We start from the raw sequence: 22,749 nt of genomic DNA on the forward strand, positions 1-22,749 counted from the left end.
GAAGGTAGCTTAAAACCACTGTTAGCCACTCCTTGAAATACACAGAAAAGGTAACCAAGAATCAATGTAATCTAGAACTTGCAGTCCTTTTCAGCATCTGCTAGTGGGCTTACTGGAGAAGTAGTAAGTACGACACCTCCCAGGGTGTCCCCAGTACATCTGCAATCAAGCCACGCTTGTCCCGGTATAACACTTTAAAATAACAGTATGTCATAGTAATGTTGGCTGCATTATGTAGAGATGATGGCAGCATTCGCAAATTATTTTCCCAGAACATGCATACCACTTAAATCTATCTCCTTTTCTTATTTAGTGGGAGAGAGCCAGAGATGTCATGCAGAATCACTGTTTACCTACTTGCAAACAGGTGAGAGAAGAGCAAATGGAGCAATATGGTTTGGTAAGGAACTAACTCGTCTAGAATTACCAGCCAAAACCAAGCAAAAGGGTTATACCTACTTTTTCCTTAGGCTTGAATACAGGCAGTGATAGACACTCTCTTTTCTAAGTGTGCCAGGAAATCTGATACTTGCTTCTCTTGAGTTTACACTTATTTTAAGCCACACACACATCTAAAGTATTGTATACAAATAGCATATAAAATAAGCAGTATTTTTCACAGCTACAATATGAAATCAAAGGGGAAAAAAACATTGGCCATGAGGAATGGATCAAAAATTACAAACCAGAAAAACATAACAGACAGCAGGCAATTCGGGCAAAACTGGAAAGGCCACTAAACAGCTGGAACTGGAGATGGAAATCAGGCATGTTTGAGGGCTACCAAACAGGTGCCTCTGGTGATTCATGATCAATAGAGACTCTTCCATTGATAGAAAGTGGTGTTTTCTCTAACTGTTGTCACGTATAATCACAGAGGAGAGAAGACCATTCAACTCTAGGTGGCAAGGTGTCCCACCTGTTTTCAATACTTGTCTTTGACCAAACCAAGACGGCAAAGTGACATGAGACAAATCCCTCCTGAAATGTCTAAAGTAAATAAATATTCGTGTACCACAAGAATGAGAATGTTTGCCCAGAAACATAGCAGATGGTGAGTAAAACATCTGGAGGACAATGAACGCTTATGTAACAGTATACAATCGAGGTTGCTGTTCTGTGTGCGAGCAGCTGAGTGGATCCAGGCGGCTTCTTCTGCACTTGCAGGCTGTTGCTATGGCATTTAAACCTTTCTGTTCAAGAATGATGTGAAGAAGGTAGCAGATCTTTAATAGGAGGGCTCCCTGCACGATGAGGGTTAAGTTTCCATATCAAGTCAAGGGGCAGTAATCTTGCACTTTTATTTTTGATCCCGTAGTTCTCTGTCGTAAATCAGCAACAATGAATGCTGCTTGCCATTTGAAAATAACAGTATGCGTTAAATCATATGTAGCGTTGTTGACGCTTGGTTGCATCGACATCTGTCTAATTAGTAGTGGGATGTACAGGAAACATAAAATGACATTTTATGTACACAAGCAGATAATCATGGATCAATTTTAGCAGCCTGCAGTACCGTTAACTCATGCTTCATGCTAATCAACATGGTTAGGCACCAGCAGTTAATGGGTCCTAGCTGACCGGTTCCGACCCTGCAGTTGCCAATAAATCTTCTTTTTTTGTTGTTGTTAGGATAAAATCTTAAGTATGTTCCTAGTAATAAGGTAGTTTAGACTAGCAAAACTAAAAATTTGCAGATGCTGTCATTTGAAAGTGAAATTTATGTCTTTTCTGCTTTTAATAATTTTGCATCATCAGACAGCAAAACTATCTTGGTCCATTTTGTTTTCTTTTTCTCGTAGCACACTGAATGCTGCACCTAGCTGGCAGCTCTGCTGGGACAGCTTTGTCAGAAGCAAAAAGTTTTTGCTGAAATTTCAATTCTAGTAAACACAACTCTATTTATAATAGGTTTATAACATTAATTGGCACCTGTCGTACTTGTTAATGCCTCTCTGAAACATAGCTCTAAGATACAGAACACTGAGAGATAAACTGTGAGGAATAAGGATTTAATGGATGCCTTAAGGATTATATCACATAATCGCTACAGTTCACATGAAAAATGTCAAAGGGAATATTTTATCCCTCTTGAAACATTCATATATAATATAAATGATTAGAGTTGTATCCTATAGACCTGCCAAAAACTTTTTGGACTCACAGAAGATTCCCTGAAAAAAAATTAATCTACAAGCCTGGCTGTTTTAGATACATTTTTAAACTACAAATCAAACAAAGCAAACAACACCCCCCCCAAATCCTATATGCACAGGGTTTTTATGGACTTGTTTTGTTCCAATTTGTATGGACTTGATGCCAGCTTTTAGATAACCCTCTTCTACAGATGTCTGTCCAGGCTAGTTAACAAATATTGCTGTATGTTTTACCTCTGTTTTTAGGAGTGGCTTTGGGTTTCACTAGTGTGCTTTGTTACAGGAGGCCAGATTCTTTGCACAGTGCTGCTGATCAAACCTGGTGCGTGGAGCCATAGTCTTGCAAGGATCCTCCGAAAACTAGACCTAGAAAAATTTAGTGTGGTTGGAATGAAACACATAAACCTGGAACCAGACGTTGCCTTAAAACTCCTTTCTGCTGAAGTCAAACAGGTTTGTTAAGAAACTGATAGATCTGTGGCTACGCTTCTGTTTAGAATGGAGAAATATGTTAGCCAGTGGGTAATCCATTCCTGAAAAAAACAAAAATTCCCATCCGGGATTTCTGAGTAGTTGTTGGAAGTGAGCTGTATAGAACAATCAGCTCTATAGCCCTATCAGGCACAAAGAAAGCTGGCATGCTGAGGGTTTCTTTTATCACATGCCATAAAGAAGCAGACCTGGTTTCTCTAAAAAAAAAGTCTGCAGGATATGGGCAATACAGACCTCCCAGGAATCTTTAGTTGCTGGTTTACAGTGCTGACTCTAACTGCAAAACAGGTGTCCTGTCTTTCTTCCCCAAGGTCATTCCAGGTAGGGTACATCTAAGGAGCATACCACGCTCCCTGCACGTGTGCCTGGTTTTCCTTCCATGTGTTTAAACCTGGGAGCTGGGAAACGTTCATTGCACTGTCAAAGAATATATACCTCTGGAGCCCTGTTACCTTGTATTGCATTACACATACAGCTGAACCTCTGCTCCAGGAGCGTGTGTTCAAAAGTCTGTAAAAATGACCTGCAAAAGGAGAAAATTGAGTTACTGTCATTTCTAATACCTACTAGGCAATAAAGAGGGGGTCTTTATTAATCTTGGGGTATTAAGGGGTTTTCTTAGGTAAAGACAGATTAATGTTTCTGCTTTTTTATAGCATTAGAATTTTTTTTTCTCAACCTGAAATATCCCAATAGGAGTGTAAAGGTATCGTGAAAGCCAGGAAACTGAAAGCTGGGCATTTTAGAGGAGTTAGGTTGTTTGTTCTTTTATTTTAGTTTCCTTGAAAAAAAACCAAAATTCTTGTTAATTGATTGCTTTCATGAAGACATTTAACAAATTAACTTTTACAAAATGCAATCCTTTATAATTGATACTGCTCTTGGATTAGGTTGGGAGGTCTTACAGCACTGTCATAGAAATTCTTAATATAGAGTCTTCTCTATATTAATATGTAGAGTCTTCAGAAGAAGATCGGAACATGCCAGGACAGTGCTCTAACATAACCATCGATCAGGAAAAGTTAATACCTTCTTCATGATAGCATAGCGATGGAGCACAAACACCTGATTTTTAAATATTTACAGACTACTGGCAGGAGGGATATAGTAGCAATTAGAGTTGATGGGGAAGTGCTTTCCAATAGAGTTTGTAATCATACAGCTAAATACAGAAATACTTGGTTGGTTATCTAAAACAAAAAACATTTTTAAAAATCCAAATATCTACCTTGGGAAGAAAGGTAGATATATGTGGGGTAAATTTGAAGAGAGGTATTTTCATAAAAAATTTCTCTTGGTTTTAGAGTTCTCTAACACACTAGAGCAGCTGTGGAGCATTGATTTAGTTTCCTTGAAAAGCTGGTGACTGATGAGTTTAAAAATTACAGGCTGTTGGGTTTTTGTTGATAGAAAAAAAACCAGGTTTTAAAAGTGAGAAAGCAGAGATAATAGACTGCCTTTGGCAAGGGGGGAACGGACAGAAGGAAATGCTTTCTGCTATAGAGGGGCTTCTTCTCATTTTTAGAACACATCTGTAAGTCTTTCATTCATGAGGGCTGAAAAAGGCTGAGCTCCCAAGATAAGTAGGTAGATTTTCAGAAATCTTCAGCATGCTTCAAGGATTGAGTTATTTTGAAAATCTGGCTTGTAAGTGTTACAGTGGCAGCTGGTAGGGGCAGAACTATTTTTCACAGCTGAATTTCATATAAAGCATTTGAATTGGAGGGATATTCATTATTGATCTGTTTCTCAGTTTAGGGGACAATGGGATACAATGCTGTTTTTAAAACAAGGCTCTTAATATGGAGGTAAATTGATGAAATTTAGCATCTCCTGTTGAAGAACATGGAGCCGATGTGTCTGACCCTCCTTGAAATTCTGTCCAGGACTTTTTATTTCCTCACCTGGAGCCTGATCCAAAATCCTTTTCCAGATATCTCCCATGCGCTCTGCGATGTGCCAGTTTGTTTTGTGTACGTAGTACTTGATAGCAGATATGAGTTTTATTCACTGGTAGCAAGATTACCTAGCATCTCCTTTCTCTTTCTAATGTATTATTCACATGCATGTTGACACATATCCTCAGCAACATGATCTCAGATCCATGATTGATTTTTTTTCCAACTTAAATACTGACATTCAGCTTCTAAGTAGTGTGTGGCCTTTGGCATACAGTAAATAATGAATTGGGCTGCTGTTTGCTGAGGTTATCTAATCACAGGAGCCATGATAATAGTTTTTATCTGAAGTTTAATAATAATTAAAAAAAAAATAACCAGGTAAATAAAGCTAACATTGTCTTCTCAGCTCTTGGCATGACCTGACTGTGTTCAGCCTGTGAGAAGCGACTGCTCCCAGCAGGAGTTCTGCCCATGGAGCCTGCATCTCCTTTCTGCGCTTCTCCAGCAGATCCAGTGCTGCAGAGATCTGCAGTTCTGGCTGCTAGCTAGAAAGCTTGATTTTACAGTGGGACCTGATCATTCTGTTGGGGATTACCTGATATGATTGCTTGCAGTAGCAGGTCACTGGACTCAATAACTTCATGGATTCCCTCCAGTCCTATCTTGTGATTCTAACGGTAGAGGCAGAAGGACAATTTTGCTGCTTTTTAATCCCGTTACTCCTCCAGAGCCAGCGCACAGCTGGAACTTCCTCTCTGTGTGCATCAACAAAATTGCTCACTGAAATCAAGTCAGCTGCACATGTGCAATCTCGTCGCAGCTGCTCGGGTATCAGCAAGGACATGGTTTGAAGACGGTGCAGAGACAGGATGTAAATAAAGGCATCATTTGGCTGGCAGAGTCTATAGCGGATGTGAGGATCTATCAGAAGGAAAAGAAGTCACCTTGACTCACTGACACTGTCAGTAGCAATTAGAAACAATGCCATCTTTAACCCAAAGTCTGTGCTTTTGCTGGAGAACAACTAAAAGGCAGGAAATAGGCAAAAGAGTTTTGTTATGTAGATCTAAAAGCATTGTTTAGAAGCCCTGGAGCAAAATAATTTTATTTATTTTGGTCTTTAACAGAAACTATGTCTTTGAACATATTCTTTCGCAGGTGTTTCTGACATGGATGACATATTATATCCAGTCCTTTTGAACATTGCCATTAAGTAATCATCGCTGTTTTTCATCTCCCAAACAGAAGGCCCTAGAGAAGTGGATTATATACATATTTTTAAAATATGTTATATCCAGTCCTTTTGAACATTGTCATGAAATAATCATCGCTGTTTTTCATCTCCCAAAGAGAAGGCCCTAGAAAAGTGGATTATATATATATTATTTAAACTAAGAAAAGTTTTCAAGCAAAAAAGGTTTATTTTGTATTATACAGAACTGAATGAATGTAAAAATTTTGCAGTATACTATGACATGCTAAAACACTTCATCCTCATCTAAACAGAGTGCTCGTATCACAGGAGAGCCTGTGAAGCTTTCCTGTACGTTTCACATGTGCAGCCACGCGATGTGACTGATGTCCTGAGGTTTCCTTTGCCCTGTATTTCTATGGGGTGGGAGGACTGACAAATATCACCACCTGTATCAAATACCTTACATAACTAAACAATTTAAGAATAGTGGGGCTTTTTCATGGATCATTTTGCATTTTCAGATACAGGGGAGAATATCAGGATTGAGCCTGTGATTTTCAGTTTATAGCCTACTTCTCAGAAATGCAGTTTAGGAGGACTGCAAGCGAGAGAAGATTTGAGTCAAAGTTAGTGAATGGTTTCATAATGATAGAAAAGCAGAAGGGGCCCTGAAGTATTTTATCTCCATATTTTTAAATGAAATTATAGGATTTACTTTTTGACATGTTTTATCTAGAGAATTGCCATACTCTGGTTCTTTTAGAAGATTAAAAAACAGAGGCATTAAAACCTTTAGGGGTCTGAATGATGCGATTCAGCTGAATCAAATTGTGGTTTTTCCCCTTGTTTTCATTTTCTCAGAAATTGGAAAAAAGTAAATAACCAGGGGTTGGTTCAGCCAGTGAGCTGAAAATGCTGCTGTTTGTAAGCTGTACAGAACACACAGCATTGGCATGGAGCTTCTCTGTAGCACAGGCATTGCCACACTGTGGAGGGCAGGGAAGCAGAGCTGGGTGCTACTACCACTTTATTAAGGAGGAGGCAGCCTACAGCTGCTGTGGGCACCCTGACCTCATTCATGCTCATTGGAGACATCTGCAACAAGCCTGGTTGTTCAAGGTTTTGCTTAATTAAAACAGTCAGCAAAGCTGTGAGTGCTCTGCTGCCCCTTGGTAGCCTTCTGCCCCAGGTACTTGCTACCTTTCCCCATGCTTCTCAATCATTATGTCTGTCTCCAGCCTACACATTGGACTCTTCTCACTGCTGCACTGGTTGCTAGTTATTCTTACCACTCTTCCTAAGTTATCTTAAAGATGCTGGGGTGTTTGACCTGCACAGCTACAAGAGGAACATCTCTGCTCAGGGGTAGTTGCAGGCTGAACTGACCACACTTGGAAAAGAAACAAAGGAAGAAAAATTTGTCATGGAGCACAATGCATCAGTGGCAAAGTCAGGAGGGTGAACTGTTTTCTTTCAGCCCCTATCTAGTGCCATGTTCTGAGCCCTCCTTGTTTTAAGATCACTATTTCTGTAGTCCTGATCCTTACTAATATATGAAGTTCTATCACTCTCTGGGAGAAGCTGGGCTGTAGCAGCAGGGTGTGTGTGTGGGTCCTTCCTTCTGTGAATTCAAAAAGAAAAGTTCTGGTATTTGTAATCCATCATTTTGTATCAGCAGAAGAATTAAATGGGGGTCCTTACCCCAAGGCATTTATGACCCTGTTGATATTGTTAATGTTGGTTGGCTTCCACCCTATCCCTATGTCCCACTGAAGGTAGAGTGAAAAGCATATTGCATAAATCAAAAGTTCAGCAGTAGACAGCTAAACTGTAGAGTAGCAATTTGTTTTTGTCCTTAAACACTGAAAATGAACTCCACCTGCAGTACCTAGCATGTACAGATATGCAGAACAAGTCACGGCACAAGACTTTTAGAAAGAGAAGTTTGTTCCCTTTCTTACTACAAGATTTAGGCAATTACTGGTAAAGTTGTTTGTACGTTGGCTGTACATTGGCTGATCTATGACCACAGGGACTAAAACCACAAGGTCCTATGGCTTAAGCTCAGTGCTTAACTTTTTCTTTAGCTCTATGTGGACTCAGGGTGGGAACTAGACCTCCTATTATCTGGTGGATGTCACAACAAACACTGACTTGGTGGCCATGGTGTATATAATCTAGAAGCTCTGCCTGCACGTATATTACAAAAAGGAGAGAAAGGAAAAAGTAATGGCAGATCTGCTTGCTTCAAACAGGGAAGAGTCTAGCCAAAGGAAAGCCGGGCTGTACCCAGTGCTCACCAACACTGTTCATTATAACCCATTCCATCTCTGTTATTTCTTTTCAGGATCTTGCTGTTTTAGAAGATCATTGTACCTACCTTACATCAGGCACTGCTCTTGTGCTGTGTCTTCAGAGACCAAATGCTGTGAAGAAGCTGATAGATTTACTGGGACCGGAGGATCCTAAACTAGCCCAAGCACTAGATCCATTCCTCTGGAGGGCTCAATATGGCATCAGCATAGTCCAAAATGGATTTTATGGTAGGTTTTTGTAAAAAAAAAAAAAAAAAAGGTCCAAAGGCTCGGGTATTCCAATGGAAAAAATATATTATGTACTGTTACCTGCTGCATTGTCAATACAGGTCTAGCCTTGGCAAGTAATAGAGACTGTTATTCCCTGGAAAGCTTTCATTGTTTTCTTGGTGGATGAGCTGGGTATGTCTTAAGCTATGAAATATTCTCCAAGAAGGTATATTAAAAAATGTTTCTTCCCAGAACAGCCCTAGATCTATCTGTCTCCCATCAGAGCAGATTTCCTTTGATTCCTTCATTGCTTGGTCATTTTGTACTTTTAGCTTGGTTATTTTGTAATTATCCCCAAGAACCCATCTGTCTTCTATCTGCTTGTGTGTCCCCTCCTGATAACTTCATAACCTGTTGGCCACTTGCAACCAGATTTCACAGAGGGATAAAAGACCCTAAGATACTGAGTTCCTGTAACATCTCAAAACGTTAATGACCGGCTAGAGAGAGGTGATCAAAAATTGCTCCCACTGAGGAAAGCAGGTAAACTCTGCTGTTTTCCATTCAGAGGCTCTTGCCAGCTGGCACACCAGCTAATCAGCATCCTCAGTGTGCTGAACCAGTCACAGTTCACCTGCCAGCAGGGAGGGAACTCGGATGTTGCAGTGTGTATGTTGCGTGGGTGGGACAGGAGATAGCTGAGAATGTGGGTGAAGCGTGGGAAAATGGGAAGTATTGCTGGAGAGAGTGGCCTATAGAAGAAGCAAGGGTGTTGCTGGAGGGGGCCTGGGCCCAGGGAAGGGTGTAATTCAAAAATTCATAAGGAATCATTAGTTCACTGCCCATGAAGTGGTTTTCCTCAGTGTGGTACTGATTGTGCTATATATTGTCAAAGGATTATAAAAATAACAGAAGCAGTAAGTTTCTGTGAATACAGGTGAGCTAGCAGGTGCTGTATGCCTTCAAGTTCCAGAAGAACTTTCCTGTCAAGATCCATTGGATTATTTGGCTCCTTCTGTTGTATTCTGTGCTGTCAAATCATCCTCTCTTTTCATCCATATCAAGCGGTCTTTTGAGAGCTGGTAGGGAATGAAGTAGCCACCACATACAGCTTGAGCAAGAGAATCAACCCCTAGATGTAGAACCCTTTTTTTTTTATCAGATATGACCATAATCCTTAGGACCAAGACTAAACTGAGAGAGATCTCTTATCGTGATTGTGAGAGTGACTGTAGAGCAGGATCTACCTACACAAAAGAAACAGTCAGGGTTCTTCAGCCAGTACTTATCCACTACCAGCCCCTGCTTCTTTTGCTCTTAAGATTAACGGGTTCTGTATCCAGGTTGCCTTGAGCATGAGAACTTAGCAGTCGCAGCTAAGAATGTGTAATACATACCCAAAACTTAAGATACCCATGCTACAGTTAGAGCATCCCTAGCATAACTCATTAAAGATTAGTTTATGTTAGTCTCACCTTGTCTCTCACTGGGAGTCACAGAGAACTCGCTGTGTTAGAGAAACTCCCAGGTGTCTGCTTAGGGATTCCCTTCAGATCCCTGCTTCCTTCTAAGACTGGGCTCAGCACAGAGCTGAGCTAGCTGCCCACCACCTGCCCTCTGAGGGTAGACAGTGTGTTCTGTTGGAGCTAGCTATATGGCTGGCTTACAAAGCCATCCTTGCACCCATTCAAGGAAAATGGGTGCCACTGTAGCTAATGTACTCACTAACTCTGGCTCAAGGGTCTGATCCAGCTGCTATGCCAGGGAGGTGTCTTGTCTGTAAGGAAAGGAACGTTTGTAACCCTTGTACTTCCAATAAGAGTGAAACGTTTACCTACACGTTAAGCAGGAAGAGCTTTATCGTGGCATGAGTGATCATTTGGGGGACCGTGGAAGACCATCTTCCTTTCCTAGGAGGGAATATTAAGCTTTCTTGGTTTTGCTCAAGCTGAGAAAGATCTGCAGTTAACGCCATCTTGCTGAAGTAGAGGAAACTCTAGCTGTGTTTTTCCTCCCAAAGTGACAGGGAAAATTCAGTTAAGGTGAAGACCAGGTTCCAGTGATACCATTGAACCAAGTAATGCGGTTTTAATACTCTGAGGCTCAGCTGCATAGATAAACCTGTGCTTCCCTCATCTCTTCTGGGTCTTAGGAAGTCACTGTATAGTGCTTTTTCTTGAACCCAAAGAGCTCTTATATATGCATTTTATACAGCCTTATACCTTGAGCAAAGTAAGAGTAAAATTTTGCTAGCTTTGGGAGCGTTTGTGTCCTCTGTAACGGCATCGATGATTTAAGTGAGGAAGATTTGACATAGAGGTGCAAAACGGAATCAGCACAACTTGTATGTTGGTGACTTACGCAATCTTAGGGTTGTAAACTACTGTGTTAAGGACTCTGGCTATACAATACCTAGAATTATGAAGTTCAAACAGGGCTGAGTGCTCTAAGAGCAGTAAGACATTATTCTCTGAATGGGTAGCCTGCAAAGGTTGCAATATTTCAGAGATTATTTGCGTTTTGTGTATTTGTACCCCAGGAGCATGGATCTGTGCCAGCACATTGACAATCTATCTGAACTCCAGTTATATAGAAATAGCTTTTCCTTCTCTAATATTTTCGCCCACAAATCTGAAAACATTCAGACTAGTGCTTTATAACACTGTTGCTTGACAGGGGAATATTCAGATGCTCAGCCTGGAGGGACCTCTCAAAAGTCACTGAGTTCAGTTAATTCTCTCACAGAAAACCCCATCATGTATTCCCTTTCATAAGCATGCACCCCAGCTGAATGATTGTTACAGAACTTCACTGCTCTGATAGCTAGAAATCTTCTTACATTTTCAAACTTAAATATAGCCCTGTACAGTTTCTATCATTTGTTCTTGTGCCAATACCTGTACTTCAGTTCTAAGTAGTTCTTTTTTTCTTTTCTGATCTTTTCTACCCCGATGTGTTTAGCAGAAATCAGATTCCTTCTCAGCTTTGTGTCATGTTGGGTCAAACAAGCCAGGGTCTTTTAGTTTTAACTCTTCAGATGATTCTCCATTTCTTCCATGATCCTCACATTATTTCTTTGTACCTGTTCCAGTCTCGGTTTACCTTTCTTGACTGCGGGTGAACAGAAAAATACACTGTTATCAGCAATGTCTCATACTAATTCTGATTTCTGCTGTAAACCAGAGCCCCCAGCATGTTTGGGACTTGCATTATTGTTACTAAGCACATTTGTTTTACTGACTAGTAGCTCCTTCCCATTCAGTAAGACCAGCCTGATGTGATCCAGAAGCAAGGGAACAACAATGGGAGATTAGAGCTGGTATTGAAGAGTTTCACAGGCTCCTTAATGTGATTCCCTTGACTACCCTGTTAGGGAGTAGAAGGAGTCTTGTTTACATGAAGCAGCAGCTGAGCGATAATAGGACAGAATGAAAATACCAAGGCGGCAATAGAACTATTCTAAATATAATGGTTTTAAATGTTTGCTATTACTGTACGGAACAGCTGGCCTTTAAAGCAATTACTTCAGTAAGTTGCACATCATCAATCTCTCAGAAAGATGAGTGTGAGTCTAGAGAATGTTTAATTCATGGCCTGAGAGAATCTTCTCATTGTATTTATCTCTCAGGCTCCAAATCCTATCAAATAGCTGTCCGGGATATGAAGCTGTTTTTCCCAGAAGGGCTGTGCTGCGCTGAGTGTCAGACATTAGAAGAGGAAGAGGTAGGATTCTGCCCTTTCCTGAGAAGTATCTTGCTGTGTCAGAGCAATGGCTTTGACCTTGCTATCCCATGACTTCTTTCATATTATGCTTTAGAGAATGCTTTTCTTGCTGTGTTTCACCAGTGGCCGAGTTTTCCTTCTGTGAATGTTCCTGCCACAGTGTGCTAACTTTGTATTGACCCAGGCAGTCTCGGTGGAAAAGTGCTTTTTCAGATGTGTTTGTTCAGTAACCAGTGCTGTAAATTCAGAAGGGGTCAGGGTTCATACTTTAGAAGCGAAGTTCCCAGATAAGAGGCAACATTGCTTTGGAAGCAGGTCAGAGGGAGGGATAACAACATCAGTGATGATTGCTAAGATGCAGCAGCCCAGAGGCTGTTGGGGTTTTTTACCAGCTTTTCTCGCATAGCATTCGGGAACGGAGATGAAGTAGGATGGCTGATAATGTAAATCACTGGTTGCTGAGTGTCTCCTACAGAGTCTGTATACATCCAGACACAGCGTGGAGCACTGCCCTATTTGTGTGACAAGAGTGCTGTCCCTTGTGCCCTGCCAGCAGAGGTATCAGTCCACAGCAATGAAAAGGGTGGAGCTGTCTCACGTAAGACATCTCACACTATAAAGTACATGCACTGTTTACAGAGCTGCTGGGTGCCCTCATCCTTCTTTGCTCGCAGATAGAGGCATAAAGACTTGGACTCTTGCCTCTTGGCTTGCATTGTAGGCAGCGCTGAGAAGCCTGCCAGTATTGGTGTGGCCCACTCCTGCTCATCTGGCCCTTCACGCTATGCAGCTGCTGGTCTCTGATTCAAACCACTGTTATTTGTCAATGGCTGAAATGAAGCAGTAAGTCTTTCCTGCTTTAACTAGTTTTATATGTCATTTCCACTCTGGTAATTTTCTTCTTAAAACCAGAGTTTGAGATGATTGGGTTATGCCCAATGAAGGGATGGAAACTTTTGAGCCTTGCTATGTCCACGTGACGCAGAGGTGACCCAGCTGAGTTAGTCCAAGGGGATTAGCTGTGGAACTGGAAGAAGCCGGCTCCATCTCTAATGTGCTTCACTAATGTGGATGCTCCCCCGCTGCAGCTCATTCCAGAGCATCATGTTGGCACTGTGCTGGGATGCATGGATGTACCAGTTCATTCAGAGATGGAAGAGAGCCACTGCACACCAGTGTGGCACTAGATAGACATCAGACACACAGAGGCCTTAAGTTTCTGGCCTTGAAAAGCTGGGAGCAGAGACCTTAGGAAGATGTCTGGATACAGAACCTTTAAAAGGATGGCAAGATGCCGTATTGAATTAAGCCTAAATAAAAAAAAATGCATGGAAAATGTTCTTGTACCTCTAGACAAGCAGGTGTTTTCTAGGCTGGCAATTACAGAAATATGCAACACCGACAAAAGCTTCACAGCTTGTCTAAATCAATGCTTAAGAAGTGTTATCCTTCCTGATTAGGTAATGGTGTTCACATGACTTGCCTCTCTCTCTCCTCCCCTTCCCTCCTGCAGATCTATAACCTGAAACGTGACCCCATAGTCAGTTTGGACATCAGCAAGCAGCGCAAGATCATAAAACGTGAAACAGGAGGGCAACGCGATTTATTGCGCTCTGAGCAGCCGTGCAATCTTGGTAAGGAAATGTGTAACCCTCGTTATAGACTGAGACTGTTATTGATTAATTGGACAGCAAGACAAACCATCTGGTGGCCACAGGATTTGGTATTGATGTCCTTTCAGAAGGAAGAGACAACTCTGAGCTGCAAAGAACAGCTCCCGGGGAGTCCAGCCATTTAACTGTTGACCTGCCAGGCCTTTCCGCTGCCACTGCTTCCTTGAGTTTAAATATAGGGCTGTTCAGAAGTGCTGACCTTACCGCCAGCAGAAGAGCAAGCACTGTCAGCACAGCTAGTTGTAAGCAACCGTGCACATTTCTCTGCTGAACTTCCTCAATGCATTTCAACACCAACTTGTCCACTTATGGTTTGCATGTCTATTCAAAGCCTGCCACAGAAGAGACCAAGACACCATAGGGATGGGTGATTGTGAGAGTTTTGTTCTGTGGGTAGATAAATAACAATTTATGCAGGGAGTGCTGTTGGCAGCGTGGATGTCTAACTCTCAGGAACTGGACTGAGATCTCACTCAGTTCCCACTTGCTACTGAACAGCTGCCAGCTCAAAATTACTTCCAGTTATCCCTAGTCTGACTTTGATTTGAAGTTCTACAAGCCTGCCAGTTCCCTCAGATGCCTACGGTTTCTCCAGGCTTTTGCTGTTGGTTATATTTAATAGACATGCATACAACACAGGCTGTGACGCAGCACTGTTTACGTCAGGAGATTTAACTAACGTATGGGGATGCTTCCATGCTGGGTTATTGCAGATTGATCATAAGCCTGTATAAATAAGCAGTGACCAGGTAAAGCATCCCTGTGGTGTTCACTGGGGAGCAGAATTGTTTGGAACTGGGTCACACTCGTTCCTGTAGTTTGAGTTCTGATGTGACTGGCAAGCAGGAGGGTGGGCAGCTGAGAAAGTGTTCCTGTGCTACACCTGATTGCTGCAGTTGTTAATCCCATCAGTAAAACCACAAGACTCTTGTGGACTGGCAGAAGAGTATGATAAAAATGGTACTGATTACAGACCATCACATCCCACCTCAAACCCTTACTGATAACAAGACTTTTGGGCACTGACCCCATACAAGCAGGTGCATGAGATGGCACATGTAGAAGCGCAAGGAGGATGGTAGTAAGTCAAGGCCTTTGCCTTAATGACAGCATAGCTGCTTGGTAGGTGCAAAATCATTTTTGTGTAGAGGCTCTCTGAAGGAGGATTTTTCCAAAGGTAAGAATCGATCAGATCTTTTCCTCTGTCTTATGTTGGCTTTGGGCTATGCCCTACACATCCTTCGTGATCATTACAAAAATCACAAATCCTCAAGCAAGCTCCTTTTCTTACATTGCACACTAATACATCAGAGACTGACTGCATGAAGGTTTAAGACTTAACTGATGCCTGCAGTGCGGGGTGAGGCCTATCTCACAGCATTACTGATATTCCCAAGCTGTTGTATAAGTCCTGAAACAAGAACTTGGCAACTGTGTGCATGTAACAGCAGTTTTTTTGAGGCAACCAGACTGTTCTGCATGTAGCTGTCTGACCTTCTTGTCTGGGGAGCTGCAGACGTGATCACATTGTTGTGTTTCTGGTGGGGTATGTCAGTTCAAGCTGTATTCAGAGCACAAAGCTGCAGTGAGAGGAGACTTGCGGGTGTTCTCAGTCCAAAATACCCTGTGATGCTGACAGGCAAGGTATTTCCCCCATCAACTTACTGCACAATGGGAAAGGACCAGACCTGTAGCGCAAGTCTGCTGTGACTAAAGCACTTCTTAATTTTTAGAGAGGATTGTGGAAAATTAAAAAAAAAAAGCTTGTGGAGAAAGCAGATATTCTGCAAGATTGGTACAGGCCCAGTGTTGGGAGCAAATCTCAAAATACATGCCCCTAATTTCCTGATGCATGAGAATCTCTTTGCTTTGAAGATGTCTAGGGAGAGTAAAAAGGAAACCAATGTATAACCCTGATGTGTTTGTGTCTCAGAAAATGTATTTCAAAGAGTTAGTGTCCTGGAAAGGCAAGTACACGTGATCTCTGAACTGCCAGGCACAATATAGTAAGTGCCTCCAGCAAGCCAGACACATCATTCACTTTATGGTCTCATCGTGAACACTAGAGGTAGCTCTTGCACACAAAGAAACCTCTCCTTGCAGCAAATAATTATCACAAAGCTGCTGCCTAATGGTCAGACAGATTTACCATGAGGAAAATATGAAATACATTGAGTTTTATGTATGCTGATCAGAATTACATTTTGGATTATGAAAGCAGCTGGATTAACAGATTCCTTTGCTTGGAAGAAATTAAATGGAATAGTATCTCTTGTAGCAAACCAGCAGTTGTCCTTGTCTGACTCCTGAAATGGGGTCACTGCTGCTGTCTTGTGATCTCCAGATATGTACACAATAGGCATGCAGCAGCTTGACAGTTCAGGATGAGCAATTGCATCTGCGAACACCCCAAACAATATGACAATGCCTGAGTGCCTCTGATCTGCCAGTTACTTGTCTGTGGCAGGGACAAATTACATAGAGGGCTGATAGTTGTTGGGGGTAGATATAAAGCAAGCATTTATTGTGTTTTGATCTTTTCCTATCAGATCGGCCATTGCTTGATAACCTCTGCCAAACCACTTGTCTCCTATTGCCTGGGATAATCCTTCGGGGTTCAGAGCACCCACCTTATGTCGAACTGCTTGATCAGCTTATTGGCAAAGATTTCACAGTGACTGGAGTACGCCTCACTGTTCTGGACACACCACAAGCTCACTGCATCTCTGAGACGCTAAGCAGGGCAAAGTGCGGTGTTGCAGCAAAGGTATGAAACAGCTGGAGTTGTGCTTTGCTTCCTTCGCACAAAAGAAGAGCCTTTTAATGCCATGCTGTGCTAAGATACCCAGGCTAGCTCTGAGCAAACTTGCTTTGGTAGCAATATTAACACAGCACTGCATCTGAGCTCTAATATTGCTGGTAAGTAACGTGGGCCATGTGCCTTGCTAGCTAGTCTGTACCTTGTGTTCCTGTATCTCCGCTAGCTCACTGACACCTAACCTTGACATCATTGTGTGGAAACGTGTCCTTAATGTGCTGGCACATCCCTCTTTAAACATTTTATTCTATTCACCTATTAGTGCGCAGTTGCTGCTATTATGTATGTTCTGCTGCAGTCTCCTGTCTTGCTTTTCCATATAAATACAGTTTCTATTTCCCTTTCTCTAATTGCTCCCCATTAATCCTCTTCTACAATGCTAAATAACCCTTCCACTTTTTGGACTGTGCGCTGGAGTCCTAGGCAGAGATTTCATTGTGCTTTGCCTTTAGTTGGTGTTGACAGCTCAAGCTGCAGTCCAGCGTGGGGCTTGAGCAACAGCTCACGGGGCTTGAGCATGAGATGTGCTTCTGGGGTGAGCAGATACATTGCTTTACATCAGCAGAGTATCTGGCCCAGACTGGTTTTCTCCTTGCACTTTGTGTAGGAGAAGCCCACCATTTCAGGAACCTTACTGGGGCAAAGCAGTAAGGTACAATGTGCAAGAAAGGGCTGTCAGGAGCACTGAGTAAACAAGGCAGGAGACTACTTATACTGGAAGTAACAATCAACAGAGGGCTGTCAGAGATTCACAGCAGTCCCTCTGAAAAAATACAAACATCTGTGCTTCCAGCCTTTCAGTTATAAAAGTCTTAGGTCTTCTCTGTTGTAAGAACAGGTAAGATCTTTCCAGGTTGTGATTTTTTAAATTGACAGCATCCCTTTGAAGTACATCTGTATAGAATAGCAATTACATCTAGCATCCAATTAGTCTAAGCACTACTTTCTTCTCCTGTGGTTCCCCTAAGGATGCCAGCCCTCTGCACATGGGAATGTGCACAGCTCTCTAGGAAGGACAAAGCAAATCAGCGTGTGGGAAGGAGAGCCATGGCAGCAGCACTGCTCTCCTGGTGATGGAACCACTTCCTCCTCTCAGAGTTGAATTACTCTGGGCAGAGCTGGCATGTTTCCAGAAGGCTCTGGCACTGCTGAGCCAAAGGTGAACATTACAGCATTTGCTTTCCCTTGCCAGAAGGGAGATGGGCTCCTTCAAGTGATAAGTGTTTCTGCTGCAATATCTCAACATTTACCATTATCTCCATATTCCTGCTTCCAGCAGACTTAGTAACTGAATAACACACCTAAGTAACCTGCTTATTTTCACTCTGAGAGAAGGGAACAGGAATAATAGTATGCCATAGGAGCAGGATAACGAACAGTTCAGACATGATAGTCTTTCAATTTGAAAGAGTGTTGCTTTGTGACTTTCATCCCCTCACACAGCACACAAGCAGTTATCTGTGCTGTCAGCGGTTCATCAGTGAGGCTTACAGACTTATTTAAGTGGATAGCAACACCAAAGCTCTGTTTTTCCCTCCCTTGTAGTGTTCCCTCTTAATGGACGGTTTGTGCCTGGTGCTAGCAGCACAGCGAGACAATGCAGTCATTTGCTTCGACTCCCTGCTGGACAGGTAAGTGAGGACAGTATCACTTTAACAGCACTGTCTCAACCCCCTGCTAGAGAGCTTGTGATCTGAAGGAGGGCAGCTGACTTTCTTCTTTGTAATTCACTTCCAGCTTGCACTTCACGAGGTCAGGTGCCACTCAAAGGCAACCCAAGTTATGTTGTTGTTAATAGGTCAATACCCTGTAGTGTTCCCTGCTTTCAAAGTCATGTGTCCTATGCTCAGGACCTTAAAATACCAAATTGCGTTGTTTGCTAAAGGGCTTGGAAGCGTGGCTCCACCGATACAGGGAATTCTCTGAAATAAGGGCTCACATGGGGAATAGACCTGCTGAATCAATAAAATTCCTAGGAGAAATATCTTAGCAGATTTTACATTTGCTATAAAAAAAAATTCTTAAAATAATGCCAGAGAGCAAAATCAAAAATTAGCCTCCTAAATAAATCACCAGAAATGCTGGGTGGAGGATGTATAAGCCTGGTAAAACAAACAGAACCCCTCTACAGGGACTGATTAGTGAAATAGAATGATTATCAGGCCAATTAACCCACGGTTCCCCAGAGGGAAAGTTTCCTTGCACAGAGGCTGGTATTTGGCAATGCGACATGTAGTTTATGCACATGGTTTCATCTGGCAAAGGAAGCTAAGTGAGTCTTTTTCCTGACACATTTGGTATAGAGCAGTCAGTCCAGCAGCCACACTGATAAGACTGTTATGACTTTGGCTGTACCACCCGGAGGGCTTCCAGATAACGCTGTCAACGGGACAGGAATAAGGAATTCAAGGATACAAGCAGCAAGGGGATCAAATCTAAACATCCAAGTTGGTAGACACCTTGGAGTTCTCGTACTTTGATGAAATGTTACAGTGCTCAGTCACAGAGCCATACCTGGGAAAAACAGTTGGAACAAATTTCACCAGTAACTTTTCAAAAATGCTTTTAAGCTAATGACAAAATTTAGACATCGCTCCGATTCATTTAAAATCACACCCTTGGGAGCCATATCCCAAGCCCTTCACCCTGCAAGGTATAGCACTAAAAGGAAGCAAAGACCTTTCTAGTGAGTTTTCTCCCACCCTTTCTCTGGTTCACTGGAAAAAAGTGGGCTGTTGGGAACCACAGAGATCACTGCTGAAGGCAGTTCTGGGAGAGTGGCTGGCAGCACAGCTGGCAGCCAATACAAGATTACCCACCTCTTTATTTTCCCCAGGCTTTTGCTCATCAGAGTCATGGGTGCTGCATAACAAGGTCAGCTGCAAGCCAGTGCTTCCCTCTTCTGTAGGCTTAACTTAACGTGTTTTAAGATTGCCAGTCTCAAGGCAGCACCCCCAGAGCAAACCTTGCAGTGGCTTCTCACTGCCCTTCACAGTGAGCCAAGGGGCTGAGGAGGAAGCAGGGAGGAATAGGTGCCAGTCTCAGCTGCATCTGTCACCCCTCATCCTGGGCTGTGCCAGTATTGCTGTCTGTACGAAGGATAAACTTCCTTGCCGAACTGCAAAATACATGTGCATAAATTATGGCTGTTAGGAGGCACTCCCAAATGGCAGGATTTACTCTGCCTCTTACCCTAGTACCAGAACTAGTGATCATGCTGCCATTTAAAACCAGGTCTACAAAAAAATATTTGCCATTCATGATCAATGACACCTGTGGAAGGGAGAGGGCAGCAAGGTGTGCCTGAGGATGGGGAAGGCAGTGATCAGCTTTAGCCAACAGTAAACTCATACCCTTATTGTATCATAAGCCATCATCCTGTTTAAAATCAACTTTGCAAATATCTTTGAAAATCCAGCCTGACTTAACTAGTGTCTCATAAGGACACTTCATGCTAAGACATCTTCATTTCAGAATAACATCTGAGGTTAATTACACTTACGACTCCATCAGCAGGAGCCATGTGACCTTTCTTGTACTGAGTAAATCGCTGTGTATTTATTTCACTCCTACTGCCGTGGCCCAGGATTCCAATACCTGCACAGGTTCTGGCCTGCATTTCAGCTGCATTGCTGAAGCACCAGGGTGAAAGAGATTATTTTACAGCCCTGGGAGTTGATTCACAGCTGAGCCACATTACTTAGGCTTTGTGCCAGGGGGAGAAACATTGCCATCTGTATGGAAGCCTGGGATATGATGTCAGAGATGGGCTGTGATAAGAAGGAGGAATCAGGTGTTGAGAGGAACAATGCAGGCTTTGCTAGTATAACTGCTCATAGTTCAGAGCCTATTAAAGCTTTCCTAAGCCAGCTCTAGCAGTGGCACGTCAAGGAGAGACATTCAGTTGCTGGAGGATGTGCAGTGCAGAGCAGTTGCCTTGAAGACAGACACAGACCCTCGTAAGTGTGTAGTGATTATTGTTCAGCAGCAGCAGTGCCCACTCTGTCCTCTGGATGTCTATGAAGGCATTATTTCTGCACCAAAGGGCAGGAAGAGCAGAGAAATGGACAAAATTTATGCAGGTGGGGGCACAAAAGCAGCCTGTGAGTTTGATTGACTGCCAAGAGTGGAGCCAAATTAGGAATCGGGGAGAATCTGGGAAGGTGCCAAGGGTAACTCATAGGGCAGAGTGAAGTAAGTGTTTGGAAGAGGTGAGGGGAAGCTGAAGCAAAGCTTAAGAGCAATGGGGACCTGGGGGGAGAATCCAGAGAAGGAAGTGACACGCTCCTATCTGCAGACAGGGAAAAATGATGTGAGACCTACCTTTCTTGTTCTGTCAGCATCCGGCTGCTTGGATTTCCAGTATAAAGCATTTGAATTTTCCCTGTCATAACTTGTTTTTACAGCCAGATTTCCTAGCTGCAGGGTGGCAGAGGGAAGAATTTACAAGTAGGTTCAAAGCAGCTCCTGGAAGAAAGGCATGCTCTGCTTTTTATGCATGGAAAACTAGACTTTGCTGCCTTAATAGGTGATACTGATTTAGTGGCGATTACTGCTCTCTAGTTGTCTGAACTTTTAAAAAGTAGTTTCAGATGCCCATGAGATTGTTAGGACCTGACTATATTGTGCACGGTCTTCAGGAGCTCACCTAGTTAACATTGTACTGAACTCAGTAAGTGGTGTTCGACGAAAGCACACCGAAAACCTGGCTGCATCAGACGAAAATCAAAGTGTAGACTAGGCCTTACACTCTCCTGGTTTTAGACAATGTAGTGCAATCAGAACAAAAGGCAAATGTTAAGGAACTTAGCTGGACGTTATTCTCGCTGATGAAACGTTCTTGCCAAGTGTTAATTGCTGTTAGCAGGGAGTGATGTTATCCCTATAGGAAGCTCATCGCTGGGAGCTTTGGAGGGAAAGGAGGTGTAGAAATAAAAAAAATGAACACGTGAGATGTAAAATCTCAGAGCTGTTGAAAACCACTGAAGGGAAAACTGTTGCCAAGCACAATACCTGGATATGGGGGCAGGGAGCAGGGAGTGGTTTCCAAAGCCTCTGGAGAGTTTTCAAGCCTGAGAATCTGAATGTACATAGAGTGAATTTAAAAGGCAGTTTTGAAATTTGTGTCTTGCCTTTTAATTTCTCTTGAATATGTCTTGTGGTCAGCTCATGTGTAGCTTGAGGTGAACCAGAGCAAGACAAGGACTAGTGAAGCAGACTCTGCTGCTGAAGGCAGCTTAGAAAGTCCCGTTTTGGGGGGAAAACACACAGATTATCTTTTGTTGAGAAAAAGACCCTCGCACAGAGCTATCTATCTACACTTATATGTATTTCCCACTGCCCCATTATGCAACAGGTCATTACTGTTCGTTTGAAAGCTTATATTTTAAGAATCCAAATCCATTTATACAAAGCTTTGTAAAACCCAGGATTTATCTGTGTAAAGAAGTTCAGTAACAGATGCACATGGCCAGAGCTGCTGGCACAGAGCATAGTCCTCCTCAAAGCTAGGTCATCTGCAGTCTCTGAGAGCTTAGATGGCAAAGTAACACTGGCTTTCATTTTTATTTACACCCAGAGTCTGTTGGCAGAAGCAGTCGGTCCTGGACACTGCACAGCATCTGCTATATCCCCAAAACGAGAATCAGGCAAGTAGAGACGTTTATGGTACAGATGTGTGTCCTTTGTGCCCCTGTGATGAATGAAACTTGTCAAAATTGGTTGGATTTTAGAAGAAAATTTTAAGTTGTATGAGACTGAGGTGGTGCCTCATGACAGCCCCAAGCCTTGGCTTATACTGAGAGCCCAGCACATGGCAGAAGGTGGGACCAAAACCCTTTCAAGCTGTCTTCCATGTTACAGCGGTGGCACTGTTTGAATCAAAATATTTGGAGACTTTGATAAAGATTCAGTATTTTCATAGATGTCAGTTACTTTTTGTGTAGAAGTGTGAAGCACTTAGATCACTTAGTAAGATAACTGTGATACTTGTCAAAAATTAGTGACAGGAAATGCTTGTTCAGCCCTACTGCCAAGCTGGCAGATCCTATGTTCAGGAAGTTGTTCCAGAAGCCCAAATCCTCCAAAGGGAAGAGCAGAAATTAAGCCATTAGCCATTCCAGGGATGGGCTAGCTGAATATTTTCTCAGTAGCTCATCCCAAGAAAGGAAACGCTAAGCTCCAGACCTGTGGGCAGCTAATGGGAATAAACTGCATAAATACCTTTAAAACTCTGGCTGTAATCGTCGAAGTTTAGTACAAAACAA

General features: G+C 42.6%; 1 protein-coding gene across 6 annotated transcripts in view; it reads left to right on the forward strand.

The window, feature by feature from the left end:
- Positions 1 to 22,749, forward strand: part of DNAAF8 (dynein axonemal assembly factor 8) — a 95,204-nt gene that overhangs the window by 68,238 nt on the left and 4,217 nt on the right. For 3 of the 6 annotated variants that reach the window (XM_040592880.1, XM_040592879.1, XM_040592881.1), the window contains 8 exons: positions 314 to 367; positions 2,440 to 2,609; positions 8,092 to 8,287; positions 11,898 to 11,992; positions 13,506 to 13,626; positions 16,215 to 16,432; positions 18,029 to 18,114; positions 22,062 to 22,131. In XM_040592880.1, the coding sequence (XP_040448814.1) occupies positions 314 to 367; positions 2,440 to 2,609; positions 8,092 to 8,287; positions 11,898 to 11,992; positions 13,506 to 13,626; positions 16,215 to 16,432; positions 18,029 to 18,114; positions 22,062 to 22,131 (1,010 nt within the window). Of the gene's footprint in view, positions 1 to 313; positions 368 to 2,439; positions 2,610 to 8,091; positions 8,288 to 11,897; positions 11,993 to 13,505; positions 13,627 to 16,214; positions 16,433 to 18,028; positions 18,115 to 22,061; positions 22,132 to 22,749 lie in introns of those variants that run through there. The other 3 variants (XM_040592882.1, XR_005827668.1, XR_005827667.1) reach the window with 3 other exon arrangements.

Source organism: Falco naumanni, chromosome 4 (genome assembly GCF_017639655.2).
Source record: "Falco naumanni isolate bFalNau1 chromosome 4, bFalNau1.pat, whole genome shotgun sequence".
NCBI lineage: Eukaryota > Metazoa > Chordata > Aves > Falconiformes > Falconidae > Falco > Falco naumanni.